At 39.7% G+C, this 15,955-nt stretch overlaps 1 protein-coding gene across 1 annotated transcript in view; it reads left to right on the forward strand.

Moving 5' to 3' along the window:
* Window positions 1-1,085: 1,085 nt before the first annotated feature.
* The window catches only part of LOC126236164 (F-actin-capping protein subunit beta), a 40,425-nt gene continuing 25,555 nt past the window's right edge, over window positions 1,086-15,955 (forward strand). Inside the window, exons 1-3 of the mRNA XM_049945252.1 lie at window positions 1,086-1,374; window positions 1,737-1,948; window positions 4,178-4,350. Coding sequence (XP_049801209.1) covers window positions 1,372-1,374; window positions 1,737-1,948; window positions 4,178-4,350 — 388 coding nt within the window. The 5' untranslated portion in view covers window positions 1,086-1,371. The remainder of the gene's footprint in view (window positions 1,375-1,736; window positions 1,949-4,177; window positions 4,351-15,955) is intronic.

Consider the following 15,955-nt stretch of genomic DNA (forward strand, 5'->3'; position numbering starts at 1 on the left):
ACCAATTTCACAAACTACAGTTTTCAGTATAGAATAGGGCATGCCATCATTACTGTCTGTGCTTGACCAATTTTACAGACTGCAGTTTTCATTATAGAACAGGGCATGATGTAAGCGTCAGGACTCAGAGAGTGTTTGTAGCCATTCATTTTTTATTACGTCTTTTGGATACATTCTCTTCCACATTACCATGCTGCATTTATTTCCAAATTTCAAAGTGACTACAGGATCTGTTCTAAAGTCAGAATACTTCACTTACTGTGTTCAAAATGTGTGTGAAATCTTATGGGACTTAGCTGCTAAGGTTATCAGTCCCTAAGCTTACACATTACTAAACCTAAATTATCCTAAGGACAAACACACACACCCATGCCCGAGGGAGGAGTCGAACCTCCACCGGGACCAGCCGCACAGTCCCTGACTGCAGCGCCCAAGACCGCTCGGCTAACCCCGCGCGGCTCACTTACTGTGCTTTCCGCTATGTTTATGGAGTATTCATTATTGTATTTGATACATATTAGGACTTAGTCCCATATAATTTACACCCCTGTTGAACTCATGAGTTGGTGGGAGAGGACTTTGCCAGAAGTGAGAAAAAACAAATTACATTCCATGAAACTGACACTTTGCTTTCAGCACATTTCCTTCTACTCTCATGGTTCAGATGACATATAGCTCTCTCACCAGTACGTAAATAGTGCGTTGTCACTTAAACTGCAGACTGGCACTCCAGCACCATGACTCAACATAACAATGTACCGCTGATTTGCTTGTTCAAGTTTGATAGCTTCCAGCTTTAAAATCAGTTTTCATCTGTAGTCGTAAAAAGTACGAACAACTGTACGCATTTCTCTAAACACATTTACAGAGATGGTTATAAAGTATCCAGTTGTCATAATTTTTCTACACTCGTATTTCTGTTGTCTTTCCGCACCGCCATAAATATTCATAGTCACCTGTGAGAAGTATAGCACCGATCTAACTTTCTGAGTTCAGTCCTGCCTACTTTACTGTCGTTCTTCTTGTGAGATTATGTATCTAGATAAATCCTACGCCTTCTACATACGCAATCAGTTCCCAGAGACTGTGTTTGGTCGAGGTGTGGGGATCTCAGGCTGTATTATTAGGGCGAGAGTATCATTCGGGTGTAGTACATATATATTTTTGATAAGATGTGCAAAATGATGTGTAATTGAGAAGAAAGATTGTCAATAACGCGAAGAACACGGTTAGCCTTTGGATTAGCGGGTCCTTTCATTCACCGTGTTCTTCCGACGCATAGATAGCAACGAGTCACCATTTTTTTGGAGAACGGGTGTATGACACAGAATCTTGTTCGGGCAGATACATAAATAGACATTCATCTACAAAATGGTATGTTACTGATAAATGCGCAGTGAAGTTTTTGACATTAATTGCTTTGCGTACATGGAATAAACACATCTGAAAGGATGACTCATCTTCGTTTGAGGTTCACACCCTATTTCTGTCAAATGTTTGTTGATGTTTGTGAGATGTTTTGTACACAGTTCTTCAAATCTGTGTCATTAAAGAGGGTTACATATTATGTATGCTTGTTGAGTAACGTAAAGCTATTTATTGGATAATAAGCGGCGCATATTAGTGTTACTTCCGAGTATCTCCGTAGACAGTAAACGAATATTTGCACGTAAATAGCATTATGACGTAGAAAGAACAAATTTTAAACAGTGATTTCCAACTATTTTATTTTGTAGACGGACCAGCAGATGGATTGTGCTTTGGATCTCATGCGGCGTTTGCCGCCGCAGCAGATAGAGAAAAATCTAAGTGACCTAATAGATTTGGTACCAAGTCTATGTGAAGATTTACTTTCATCAGTAGATCAACCCCTGAAAATAGCAAGAGACAAGGAAATGGGGAAAGATTATCTTCTTTGTGACTACAATAGAGATGGTGATTCATACAGGTAACGTTTCATTGTGTCGTTGCTTGACTAAGTCAGTGTGGTTTTTTTCCCCGTTAGAGTTTTTACATTATGCAGATTTGAAATGCTTAAGTATAAGCATTAAATTATACTGATAGGTGTATTACTCTTCATTTTGTTGTTGGCGCTGGTTTTTAAACTCAGTGAATGCAGGTGTTGTTGGCATGTTTAACAGATAAAGTATGCACAAGTGGTAGAATGCAGCACTTCATTAACATAAGACCAGCAATTTTGCTCACTGAATATGTCAGCCAGAACATCACGTTCTGTGTAGTGGAATTAGTCATTTTGTGAGCAGTGTAAAACAGCATCAAATGTAGTTCATGTGTACCAAGGTGATTCAAAAGTCTGTCTGATATCAAAGTGAGTAAAGTAATTTATGCCTCCTCATCCAGTGGATTTTGATAGTTTGTGAATCAGAATACTTGGATATCTGTCTGGTATCTAACATGAAGTTTTAATAGCTATATTGAGATTTTAATTAGGCCTTTCTATGAAGAAAAGGGCATGTGCTATGGTGTGAATGTAGGCAACCAAAAGTGCATCTTTTAAAGGTTTACATATTAATCCCAAAACTGATCCAGGAAAAAACCTGGCTACTGCCTCAATAGTAATAGTTGACATACATGATTGCTGGAGGAAAGTAAATACCAGAGCTTGATACATAGTGTGCTTGTCACGTCACCGATGAGACATTTGTAATTGTAACTACACATACCACAGTAAGTGCTGCTTCCCCCGCCCCCCCCCACCCCTCCCATATGACACTGAACTTTTCAACAGAGGTTATGTGTAGAAATTTCATTCAGCAAAGAATGTAAAACTACCAAGTTTGAAGCTAAAACAGTAGGCAATTATTTATAGTGTCATAGTGATGGCTGAACATAAACATAGTCTTCATACAGGTTATTCATTTACCATAACCTATATTTTATTTAGAATTCATTCTTTTGGCTTCTCCAACTCTGAACCAAAACTGTTTTGCGAATACATAGAAAGAAGGATCCTTTATTGTATGATTATATGATAGCGGAGCAAACACTGGTAGCAGTTACTTCTGTAAAATATCTGGGTGTATGCGTGCGGAACGATTCGAAGTGGAATGATCATATAAAATTAATTGTTGGTAAGGCGGGTACCAGGTTGCGATTCATTGGGAGAGTGCTTAGAAAATGTAGTCCATCAACAAAGGGGGTGGCTTACAAAACACTTGTTCGACCTATACTTGAGTATTGCTCATCAGTGTGGGATCCGTACCAGATCGGGTTGACGGAGGAGATAGAGAAGATCCAAAGAAGAGCGGCGCGTTTCGTCACAGGGTTATTTGGTAACCGTGATAGCGTTACGGAGATGTTTAATAAACTCAAGTGGCAGACTCTGCAAGAGAGGCGCTCTGCATCGCGGTGTAGCTTGCTCGCCAGGTTTCAAGAGGGTGCGTTTCTGGATGAGGTATCGAATATATTGCTTCCCCCTACTTATACCTCCCGAGGAGATCACGAATGTAAAATTAGAGAGATTAGAGCGCGCATGGAGGCTTTCAGACAGTCGTTCTTCCCGCGAACCATACGCGACTGGAACAGGAAAGGGAGGTAATGACAGTGGCACGTAAAGTGCCCTCCGCCACACACCGTTGGGTGGCTTGCGGAGTATAAATGTAGATGTAGATGTAGACCTCAGTCATTGCTACGGATCAGTCAGATTTCAGAGGAGGGTTGGAAGATGTGACATTATCAGTAACGCACAAAATCATGTTTAAAAAGCAGTTATAAATTTGTGTACACCACTGTAACTAGTTTGGAATTTTGGTCTAAAGAAGTGGAGTTTTGTTTGAAATGAGAAGCTTTTATGTTGCAAGCATAACATTTTGTTTATTTCAGTAAACAGACCTTCTGAAATAGGCCTACTGTATTTTCTGTGTGATGTTGTGCTCTATTTGAAAGCAAGAACTGCCATTTCTTGAAAAGCGGTGGAGGGGGCTACTACATTGTAATAATTATGTTACCAGTGTGCCACATTTGTTTGAAACTAGAGTAAATGATACAAAAAAAGTCAACCAAGTATTAGTTCAGTTTTTATTTGCTCTATTGGTTTCACTTTTGTTGATTTAGTGGTAACTGCATTGAAATTATTTGTGTTAGATGATAAATTTTTCATTGGGTGTATTCTTGAATAATTCTAAAATGACAGAAAGTTCATCTGTTTTCAATACAGGTCTCCTTGGAGTAACACCTATGACCCACCTTTAGAAGATGGATCAATGCCATCAGAAAGACTCAGGAAACTTGAAATAGATGCAAATCATGCGTTTGACCAGTATAGAGAGATGTATTTTGAAGGTGGTGTATCTTCTGTTTATTTATGGGACCTGGAGCATGGATTTGCAGGTTAGTATTTTTTGTTCCAAGACAAAACTATGATGCTACAGTTTGAAATGATTTATTGTTATATTATCTGATAAGTGGTAAATTTTGCAGGTGGTACATTTAAACAGGGGCATTCATTGGAGTTTGAAGTCTAAAGTTGTAGGTTTATTATTGTAATATTATTGACCGAAATATATAAAGGCTTCTGTAAAAAAGATGCTCATAGTGATAAACAGATGGGACACTTTTTCTCATTGTGTTTCATGTAGTATCATATATTTGTTTGTCTCTGCCATATTTGATAAATGTAGAATTGTCCCAAGTGCACTGCTAGAGACTGTTATTCTCACTTTCTCTCCGAATGACCATTGGGAATTTCTTATCAGGAATGATTCTCTTGATGGGGTAAATAAGACCTGGGAAATTTGGGGAAAACCCAGGAATTTTTCATTGTTGTAGACTTCAATTAAATTTTTGTAATCTTAACAAAGAATTTTACTTCACCTCACTACTGCAACAATAAAACATAAATGAGAGAAAAACACCAAAATGGAACTTAAACTGAAAAGGAAATGCACCATTTACAACAAAACACAGTGCACAGGCAAGTGTACACCAACAACAAAATGAGCGAAAGATTATAGGATGAAAACTGTGCAGCACTTTGTTACAACAAACTGCTTTTGGTGAGTGTGATGTCACACCTGTTTACATTACTTCGTTTTATCAGTTGCCATTGTGCTCACTCACATGCGCAGAGCTGAAGTTTCTTCGAGCAGAACCTTCTCCTACTTCTGGCTACTTGAACTGAGGCTGTTAGCTGTATGCGCAGTAGCAGCCAGATGCTAGCCAGAAAAATTTTTCTGGTGCAACCTAGTTGCCAAATTCACACAGGTGCAGAACAGGCTGAGTTGTTAGGGTGGTCTTCATGTGAAGTGTGTTTGCGTTTTGTGATTTGCTGTTTTGTCTTAATTTACAGCTCTCGCGTCAGATGAAAACAAAACTGACTTGTGTCTGGGTGCTGTAAATTGAATGAAAATACATTCACATAATTATGGAAGACTAAAATATGTTATTAGTTTGTTTTCTGATTTTATTTCATTTCAACATCATTGGCAATCAAGCATTAATAATCTTGCAGAACAATGAAGTTATTTTTATTGGTTTACGAAAGAAATTTGGCTTTTATTAATCTTTTCCACAGAGGCAGGCAATCTATTTGAAACAGTGTTTCATTCCACACTGTTGGCCAGTTTCAACCATTCGCTGAATTTCAAGTGCACATTTTCATCTTCTGGCACATACGCCGTAATGCCATAATAAAGAACCAAGTAAAAGATGATAAAGTACTGGTATTCCAAGAAAATAGGCATCCCAAAAACCACACTGAAAAGCTTAATACCAGGTAGGGGGCCTATATTATTATGAATCAGGACATAGGAATCTGCACTTCAAGCCGAATTATCCATTTTAACATGGTTTACGAAATTTCGATTTGCTTGGAGTATTCTGATTTCCTGTTCATTTTATGACATAATGTAAGATCTGTTCTATATACTTACAAACATAGGTAAATGTTCACTTGAAGATGACTAAGCAGGCGAATTTGGTCATTAGTATTGAATGAAAAGTTTAGTTTCAAATATATTGACAGCTTGAACACAATTTTGCAAGTCTGCCTACCATGAAACACAATGCTTTTTTATCACAAGACATCGTTCAACACTTGCGTGGTACATCCTCTAGGCTTGACATTATTTCTTAATTTGTATTGTTTAAATCTTAAGTTTACAGAATATCATTGGTAAGCAGTACACCATATTTTACCATTGTAACCCCCCGAAAGGCAGTATATTTACTCTTCGAGTAGAATATAAGTCGCCCTCGCTCTGTAAACTTTCCCACCATAGTAACTGATGATATTCTTATCGGGTCTCCAGCTGGAACGTAACGTCATCTTGACACATTATTTCGGAAGTCCACCTGGCTGCCACCTTCAGGTGAGTAAACCATCGCACTAACTCGCCAGAACTGAAATCAAACAGCAGGGGCAGCTCCTTTATACACATCTTGTAGGTGCACTGCGCGTGCACGGACATAACTGCCCTCTATTGCAAAGCACAACAGAGCACTGGTGATGAAAACTTGTGGAAGCGATAAATCGAAATCAAACAATGTTGACACCTTTTGATGGCGAAAACAAAGACCAATGTTTTTTAATGCAAACAAAACAGGATTTTTGGCTGTCTGACAGTATTATAAACAGGGATAAGGGGATTCTTTGAGTAAGAATTGGATCCCTCTTTTTTTGACATTATAAAACAACAGTCTTTCTTTCGGTCATCAAAAGATGTCAACAGTGTTTTATATCAATATATCATTTCCACAGGTTTTCACCATAGGGGCACTGTCTTGCTTTGTGCTAGCAGGCAGCTACATTCACTCATGCGCGGTAGACGTACAGGTGGTGTATAAAGGAGCCCCACTGAGGTTGGGTTTCAGTTTCAGTGAATTAGGTGATTGGCTACTCACCTGAAGATGGTGGCCAGGTGGACTACCAAAATTTTGTGTCAAGATGACATATTTTCTGGCTGAAGACCCGATATTCATATCATTATAAACTGCCAATTATACAGGTTCTTGGCTTCACAGATAACCTTGTTAATTTTTTTATCTGTTTTGAAAAAGTGATGGAAAAACTTAGTCATTAATTCAGGCATATACAAACAACATTCTTTTATTTTTGCAAGAAATTTGTATTCCTTCTTACTAGCTTTTTGCAGTGCTGTGTGGGTGTAAACCCGATCGGAAATACTATAAATCAGTATTTATAACAAAATATAGGGTACTCTTGAGTTAGTCAAGTTGTGAGTTGAATATTATGCCAAGGGCTGCTTTCTTGTTTCGCATTCTTTATCTGGATAAGATGTGATTAAACAATTTCCCTAAGTACAATAACTCTGTATGTCCCCTCTGAACAACATATCATGGTGCTGCACATGGTCACATGATGCTCCAGTACACACAAAATTCCAAACAGAAATGCAACGAAAGGCGTAGAGGCTGAGGAAACGTGAAGTATGGGGCCTTTACATCATTATAGTTGCACATGGCGGTAATGCCTGTTCGCTGATGCTCCCTGGCAGCTGTTCAAATGAACCTATTTCTAGCAGGTCACAGGAAAATATTTTGAATGATGGTTTGAGAAACTTTACTTTCAGAGTAAATTTCTTTTTATGCAAGATGAATTATGTTACGTGTGTCAGTGTGCGATGAATTTCTTAACTTGCAGAGTATTCAACTTTCATTCAAAACTTACCGCTTAGAAAATTTTTGGACCCTAAGGCCATCCAGTTACATCATTATTTAAAATTTTACTGGCACATTTGTGTTTGATATACCTGTTTAAGAATCATGATAGAAGGTTGTATACATGGAAGAACCCTGGATATACTAAAAGGTATCAGATAGATTATATAATGGTAAGACAGAGATTTAGGAACCAGGTTTTAAATTGTAAGACATTTCCAGGGGCAGATGTGGACTCTGACCACAATCTATTGGTTATGACCTGTAGATTAAAACTGAAGAAACTGCAAAAAGGTGGGAATTTAAGGAGATGGGACCTGGATAAACTGAAAGAACCAGAGGTTGTAGACAGTTTCAGGGAGAGCATAAGGGAACAATTGACAGGAATGGGGGAAAGAAATACAGTAGAAGAAGAATGGGTAGCTTTGAGGGATGAAGTAGTGAAGGCAGCAGAGGATAAAGTAGGTAAAAATAAGAGGGCTAGCAGAAATCCTTGGATAACAGAAGAGATAATGAACTTAATTGATCAAAGGAGAAAATATAAAAATGCAGTAAATGAAGCAGGCAAAAAGGAATACAAACGTCTCAAAAATGAGATCGACAGGAAGTGCAAAATGGCTAAGCAGGGATGGCTAGAGGACAAATGTAAGGATGTAGAGGCTTGTCTCACTAGGGGTAAGATAGATACTGCCTACAGGAAAATTAAATAGACCTTTGGAGAGAAGAGAACCACTTGTATGAATATCAAGAGCTCAGATGGCAACCCAGTTCTAAGCAAAGAAGGGAAAGCAGAAAGGTGGAAGGAGTATATAGAGGGTCTATACAAGGGTGATGTACTTGATGACAATATTATGGAAATGGAAGAGGATGTGGATGAAGATGAAATGGGAGATACAATACTGCGTGAAGAGTTTGACAGAGCACTGAAAGACCTGAGCCGAAACAAGGCCCCCGTAGTAGACAACATTCCATTGGAACTACTGACAGTCTTGGGAGAGCCAGTCCTGACAAAACTCTACCATCTGGTGAGCAAGATGTATGAAACAGGCGAAATACCCTCAGACTTCAAGAAGAATATATTAATTCCAATCCCAAAGAAAGCAGGTGTTGACAGATGTGAGAATTACCGAACAATTAGTTTAATAAGCCACAGCTGCAAAATACTAAAACGAATTCTTTACAGACGAATGGAAAAGCTAGTAGAAGCCGACCTCGGAGAAGATCAGTTTGGATTCCGTAGAAATACTGGAACACGTGAGGCAATACTGACCTTACGACTTATCTTAGAAGAAAGATTAAGGAAAGGCAAACCTACGTTTCTAGCATTTGTAGACTTAGAGAAAGCTTTTGACAATGTTGACTGGAATACTCTTTCAAATTCTAAAGGTGGCAGGGGTAAAATACAGGGAGCGAAAGGCTATTTGCAATTTGTACAGAAACCAGATGTCAGTTATAAGAATCGAGGGACATGAAACGGAAGCAGTGGTTCGGAAGGGAGTAAGACAGGGTTGTAGCCTCTCCCCGATGTTATTCAATCTGTATATTGAGCAAGCAGTAAAGGAAACAAAAGAAAAATTCGGGGTAGGTATTAAAATCCATGGAGAAGAAATAAAAACTTTGAGGTTCGCCGATGACATTGTAATTCTGTCAGAGACAGCAAAGGACTTGGAAGAGCAGTTGAACGGAATGGATGGTGTCTTGAAGGGAGGATATAAGATGAACATCAACAAAAGCAAAAAGAGGATAATGGAATGTAGTCGAATTAAGTCGGGTGATGTTGAGGGCATTAGATTAGGAAATGAGACACTTAAAGTAATAAAGGAGTTTTGCTATTTGGGGAGCAAAATAACTGATGATGGTCGAAGTAGAGAGGATATAAAATGTAGACTGGCAATGGCAAGGAAAGCGTTTATGAAGAAGAGAAATTTGTTAATATCGAGTATAGATTTAAGTGTCAGGAAGTCATTTCTGAAAGTATTTGTATGGAGTGTAGCCATGTATGGAAGTGAAACATGGACGGTAAATAGTTTGGACAAGAAGAGAATAGAAGCTTTCGAAATGTGGTGCTACAGAAGAATGCTGAAGATTAGATGGGTAGATCACATAACTAATGAGGAGGTACTGAATAGGATTGGGGATTAGAGGAGTTTGTGGCACAACTTGACCAGAAGAAGGGATCGGTTGGTAGGGCATGTTCTGAGGCATCAAGGGATCGCCAATTTAGTATTGGAGGGCAGCGTGGAGGGTAAAAATCGTAGGGGGAGACCAAGAGATGAATACACTAAGCAGATTCAGAAGGATGTAGGTTGCAGTAGGTACTGGGAGATGAAGAAGCTTGCACAGGATAGAGTAGCATGGAGAGCTGCATCAAACCAGTCTCAGGACTGAAGACCACAACAACAACATACCTTATCAGGTAACACATGCAAAAAAAGACTAATATTAAATGTGAAAGCTTAATTTGTATATTTATTTAAATCGTTAACTTTTCCTGTTCATTTATTTCCGCTACTTAACTTGTGATGTTGCTATTGGCTAACGAAAGTGCATCTCAATACTGATGTCAGTGCTTTGGAAACTAATGTCCTGTGTTTGATGGAATTCCTATTTATACTTCCGTAATAAGAAGTACACAGTGTGCATGTTGCTGCTCATCAAAGAGCTTTCCATAACACATTTTTTGCTGTGTTTTGTTTCCTAAAGTGCCCAAAAGTTCTACGCCAGTGTATAAAACCTTACCTTTCAAAGGATTGATAAGTTTTACAGCTCCAAGGGAAAGTGTACTACCCATTAAAATGGAAAAAAGTGTATTTTTAACTGGGAAATCCAGGATATTCCCTCCCCCCACCCACGCCTTTGCGCTCTGGTTAACCAGTTCTTGGGTTCAAAAGAGGAGGATACCAGACAGAGCATTAATCATGGTGGCTAACTGAGAGGCCACTGTTCCAACACTCTGTAGTTTGACCCGTGGTGGGTCCTTAGATCTTCGCTGGCAGTTAATGTGACGTTCATCTCTGAAATTGCTGTGTGTATTTGAATATGTTGGCTTGGATTCCGTATTAAAATTTAGATCCCCAATAAAAGCCAGGGTTCAGTAAAGAAATATTGTAGTAAGATTAAAGTCGAGACAGCAAAAGAAGATCCTTGACTGCCCACAGCACTGTTGCCAGCTTTCAACTGTGAAATGCAGATTTCTGCATGCGAAAACAGTAGCCATTAAATAGCTGTAACAAGAATGAGGCGTTTCCATAGAGACTTCTACAAATTCGAATTACGTTATTGGTTGAGATAGTTGATGAAACTGTCGCGCACAGCCCACTGCAACTGTCAGGGATCAGCTTGCAAAGACTCAGCTATAGAGCCTACCACCTCCCAGCAAGGCAATGCATGGAAAAATATCAGTGTTCAAACCAACATTTGGATCGATTACAGGTTTCTAAATTGAAAACAGTCCCATACTTAAGCAGTGGGTGTCGGGAACAATGTGGGAATTCCATATTGCTGTAATAAAGGAAGGAAGATTATGGGTTAACTTCCATATCAAATTAAGTTTTGCAGGATGTTTACAAAAATAACTGATACTGAAATGGAATCCCATAGCTAATCTCAAAGGGCATACCTGACCCTTCTCTTACATTCCTAATGATAGTAATGTGATGGAACTAGAATATTATTTTGGAATGAAATGTTAAGGCTTAAAATCTTTTCCTTTGTGTTCCTAACCTCTGGTCGAAAGACTTGTTCAGCTAATGGTTTGCCCCAGGACCTCACAACTCTTTTTGTCAGTACGTGTGTGGTGAGCATGGGTGGGGGCCTTTGCGGTATCTTCCTTTCTTGTGCTGCCGCCTTATCTGAGTATATCTTTGCTCAGGCTTTTCACTGCTGTCAACCTAACTCATTCATAGGGCATCCGTTATGTTTGTCTGCACGATGTGGCATTATTTTGCACCAGCTGGTCATCTCCATCAAGCCAGGTGGCAATTGGCCATTGCTCTGGCTGAGTGGTACCTGTGAGGAGAGCCCTCAGTCAGTGTAGTCAGCATCACAGTGAATATTTGGCTCTGTAAAAAAGATCAAAGTCGCACATCGATGGATGTGGGGCATTGGCAATCTCCTTGGACTAACCGGAACTCTAAAAAGTATCGATTGTTATGACCCTAGTAAATGTCCCTCCTTGGCCATGCCTGGGGAGGAGAGCAAAACAAAGCAGCTTACTCCTTTCAGTTCGTGGATTGCACCTGAACAGATTGAGTGTTCTTTCCTTTACTAAGCCAGTCTTCTTTGTGAATAATGTAGAAAAGGTATTCGAAGAAATCTGTAAATTTCAAAATGGTTCCACATTAATTAAAACAGTGAACCCTTGCTAGTTCCAGATATTATCTCATGTAAAAAAAACTTGGTGGTTTACCTATTACCGAGATGTTACGAAACATGGTGCAGGGTGTTATTGTTTTTCAGCAGGATTACACAAACATTTGGAGAAATGTGGTTTCCATTTTGTATGTCGTGCACATAGAGACCCGCCAGACAACAAGGTTGCCGTTGGAAGATTTGTCCTTGTATTTGCTGGGGATTCACTTCTAGAGAAGACCAAAATCAGGGTTTACTGCTAGATGTCAAGCCATTTCTCCCATTCCCAATGTGATGCTTTTAATGCCAACACATGGATTGTATATATTACTGATTTTTAGAGACCTTGGCCAGTTGCTTCACAAAAATTCACCTACTACCGCATCTCCATCAATTGAGGAAATGAGTATTCTCTCCGATCCCTATAGTGTGCTACGCTAATTAAAGATTGCAGAATCCAAGTGATGAAGGTCTCTTATTGCCTCTCATATTTTGAAGGTTGGAAAAAAAATTGTTTGTATCCTGTCTCAGTGATACTGAACTTCACCGTTACTGTGGGCAGATCATTAGCAGTACCTAATGTATTTCCTCCCTCAAATTTGACCTTCAGTAATGCACAAATAAATTAGATTGTAAGAGCGATAGGCCCTCCCCTTTTGTATTGCTGCAGCTCCATCTGCGGGAACCTTGTTTCCCTGGTCCTGCCCAGAGAGGCAGCAATCTTTCACCACTCAATGAACCATTTACTATGTTGGGCTGTCCAAAGAACCAGCTGAAATTATATACTTTGGCCACCAGGTTATTCTCCTTTGTCAGATTACCCGAACAAGGTTCTAGGAGATGTCTCCGAAGTGATCACTTGCACCTCAGGAATAGCTGTTGCCCTGTCTACAGGTCACCTTCACTGATATGGACCCAGGCTCTGATTTACTTCACAATCAGATGTTCCAACATCTGAAAGTTTCTCGGACTCCATATACTCAAGGTCTTCAACCATATTTGGCTAGGATGTTTTCTCCTCACAGTAACAACACAGGATCGTCACCTCAGTCCTCAAATTGAATAAAATCTCCACCTCTATCAATAGTGCTGACTGAGTAGCCTCACCAACATGGTGTGCAAGCTACTTGAAAAGGTGGTAGTAGCCCAGTACTATACTGTGTTCTTGAATTGCAGAGCCCTCTGTCCTCTTGTCAGTACAGCTTCTGGGAAGGACTATCAACAGTCAGTCATCTGATTAGATTCAAAACAGCTCTCTGATAGTGTTTTTCTAAATGCCACCTCCTTGCCTTCTTTCTTGATCTACATAAGGCATATGACAGTGCTTAGTGCCTGACATTTTACTTATTGTCCATGACGGGTTTTCAAGGCTTCGTGCTGTTTTAGCAGTAACTCCAGCACTGTATGTCAGTGACATTTGCATTTGATGCAGTTTCCATTCTGTAGCCTTGGCTGAACACCAGTTCCAAGGCACTATCCAAAGGGTCTCTGCAGGGACCTATTTCCATGGTTTCTAATTTCTCCCCCTAATACCTGAATTATCATCATCATACCAGGATCCATCCTGACTCAGAATTCTACTTAAATACACAGCTATTGGACAGTCCTGATTTTTCATACCCATCTTTGATAAGTAACTTACAGGGCTGGCGCAAATTCAGCATGTAAGACTGGCTACTTGCGAAGGCTTAACACTCTCTGCTTGCTTGCCCACAACTATTCTAGTGGGGACCGCACTCCTTTTTTACTCATTTATTGGGCCCCAGTCTTGTCCCGATTGGCCTATGGTTGCTAGTGTTTATGGCTCATTAGCACCTTCAGCTTTGAAATTATTGGATCCATTTCACTGCCATGGAGTATGAGTGGCCACTATCATCTGCCAGACTAGTGCTGTAGATTGTCTTCTTCCCAAAGCAAAGGTCTGCCTTCTTCAATTTCGGTAGCACCGATCATGCTAACTTTACAGTTACCTCTCAAGAGATTCTTAATCATCAAAAATATCAAATTATGTCTTTGTGCAATGGGCTTCAGAACCCTGGTATTTGCCCTCAGGTGGGATTAAGAGTTGAAATGAGCTTTGTGGCCATTTGGCCCTCGTCAAACCTCCTCATAATATTCTCCGCATGTTTTTCCACATATCCCCACAGTGAATTATGACCAATCTATTTCAAGGACTTAGTCTGTCACCCCCATGACCTCCAAGCGTCTGTTCTTCTCAATTCTTCAGGAATATCAGAGTGTTACTGTCATGTACACGGACAGTTTTAAAACCTTGGTTAAGATGGGTTATTATTTTACTTCTCGCACCAGTTAGGAACATTTAGTGTTCTTTCAGTGAAGCTGTTAGCTATTAACAGAGCCTGTAACCTCCCCCTCACTTATCGACCTTAATGACAGTGAAAAATTAAACCGCGTGTACCTAATGGGAATTTTGGAAAAGCAATCGTCACCGAAGTTAATCTGTCGGTAAAGAGGGAGGAAAGGGTTACATCTAAATGAAAGGAAAAATGCAAATGAAACTGGTGGAAATTAATTTTGAAAAGGGGTAAAGTTAATAAAGAAAGTAAATGTGCGGCCGTTACGTCAACAATTAACTAGAGGTAATTAGATATTTGAGATTTGGGGAAAATCACGGTCGCCTGTCCTAAGGACAATTACTATAGTAACTGAAAAAGAAAGGTTATTACACATATAATTAGCAGTAGAAGCGTGGCAACTGAAGGTTGACACGGGTAGTGTGAAAACTGAAAGTTTGTCAGAAGTAATAAATTTCGCTACACTCTGACTTAATTTAGCAAAAGAATTAATAAATCCGGAAAATCGAAAGTTAATTTAGTGACTGAAGTTAATAGTGAGCTTTCTTTCTGAAGCACATCGAAATCCAGCAGAATACGGTTAGCCTTGGACTACCTCAACAATCATTTCAAAAGCAACTTGACTCGACGCAATTTAGAAACAAGAGATTTAACTTTGAACTTGAATTAAATGATTCTGAATAATTAACAATAGTAAAATTTAGTACGTACCAAGCTGAGCTGCAGTCACAGGTAAGCTAAAATATGCTAACAAAACTCGCACTCTTAATTTGTGCTTGTGTAATCTAACTATTGTAGCCAGCTATGCTTTAACTGCACTTGGAAACTAAAGTAATGAAATGCAATGATAGTACTTTAATGCTGGCGTCTGAATTTCAACGACACTCGGTTTCATTTCGGAAAAGGAAGGGACCCTGCTTGGTAATGCAATTGGGACAATGAGCAACAAAGGTTCATGCTGAGTTGCTGTAATTTTGCGAGGCAAATGGAACAATTTGAAAAGCTGAGGTCTGCCATACAGTTCTGAAACTTTACGTGCTTTTAGCCTTCCTTGTTAGTTGATTGAAGGTTTGAAGCCGTCGATCGAGGAGGTGGAGACAGTCACTCATTGTCGGCCATCGCTGTTGCAGAAGCTGGATGTTGGCGGGCCTTCTTCTCGACACGGTCACCAGGCGAAACGGGCTCTTGATGTGCGCCAGCTAATGCTTCCCGTCCGCGACACCATGTCAGAAACTATCATCGCGAGTCAAGCGCAATTACATGCTGCTAAACCCCGAAAGCGCGGCAACTCGCGGGAGCGTCACACCACACACCTGCTCCACTCGCTACTCCAGCCAGACCCCAACTGCCCTGCCCGCGCTCCACGCGGCAGAGTTAACACTACCAAAGACCCTACACACTTTGATTCTTCACACGACCTATCGATGTAATCGTTCGATAGCAGTTTTCCCTAGGCAAGACCCAGCGTAAAAATACAAATAATATTTACGAAACAAACCAATTATACATCGACATATATAGTAAAACAATTACAATATATAAAGGCACAGAAATGTCATATATTCATGTAACAAATTAAGGAAAAAACTTACAGTACAACAGATGGAAATAGGAGGATATGCATTTCCGGCGTTACAAGCCTTGTATTTAAT

The sequence above is a fragment of the Schistocerca nitens genome, chromosome 2 (assembly GCF_023898315.1).
Source record: "Schistocerca nitens isolate TAMUIC-IGC-003100 chromosome 2, iqSchNite1.1, whole genome shotgun sequence".
In the NCBI taxonomy this organism is placed as follows: domain Eukaryota; kingdom Metazoa; phylum Arthropoda; class Insecta; order Orthoptera; family Acrididae; genus Schistocerca; species Schistocerca nitens.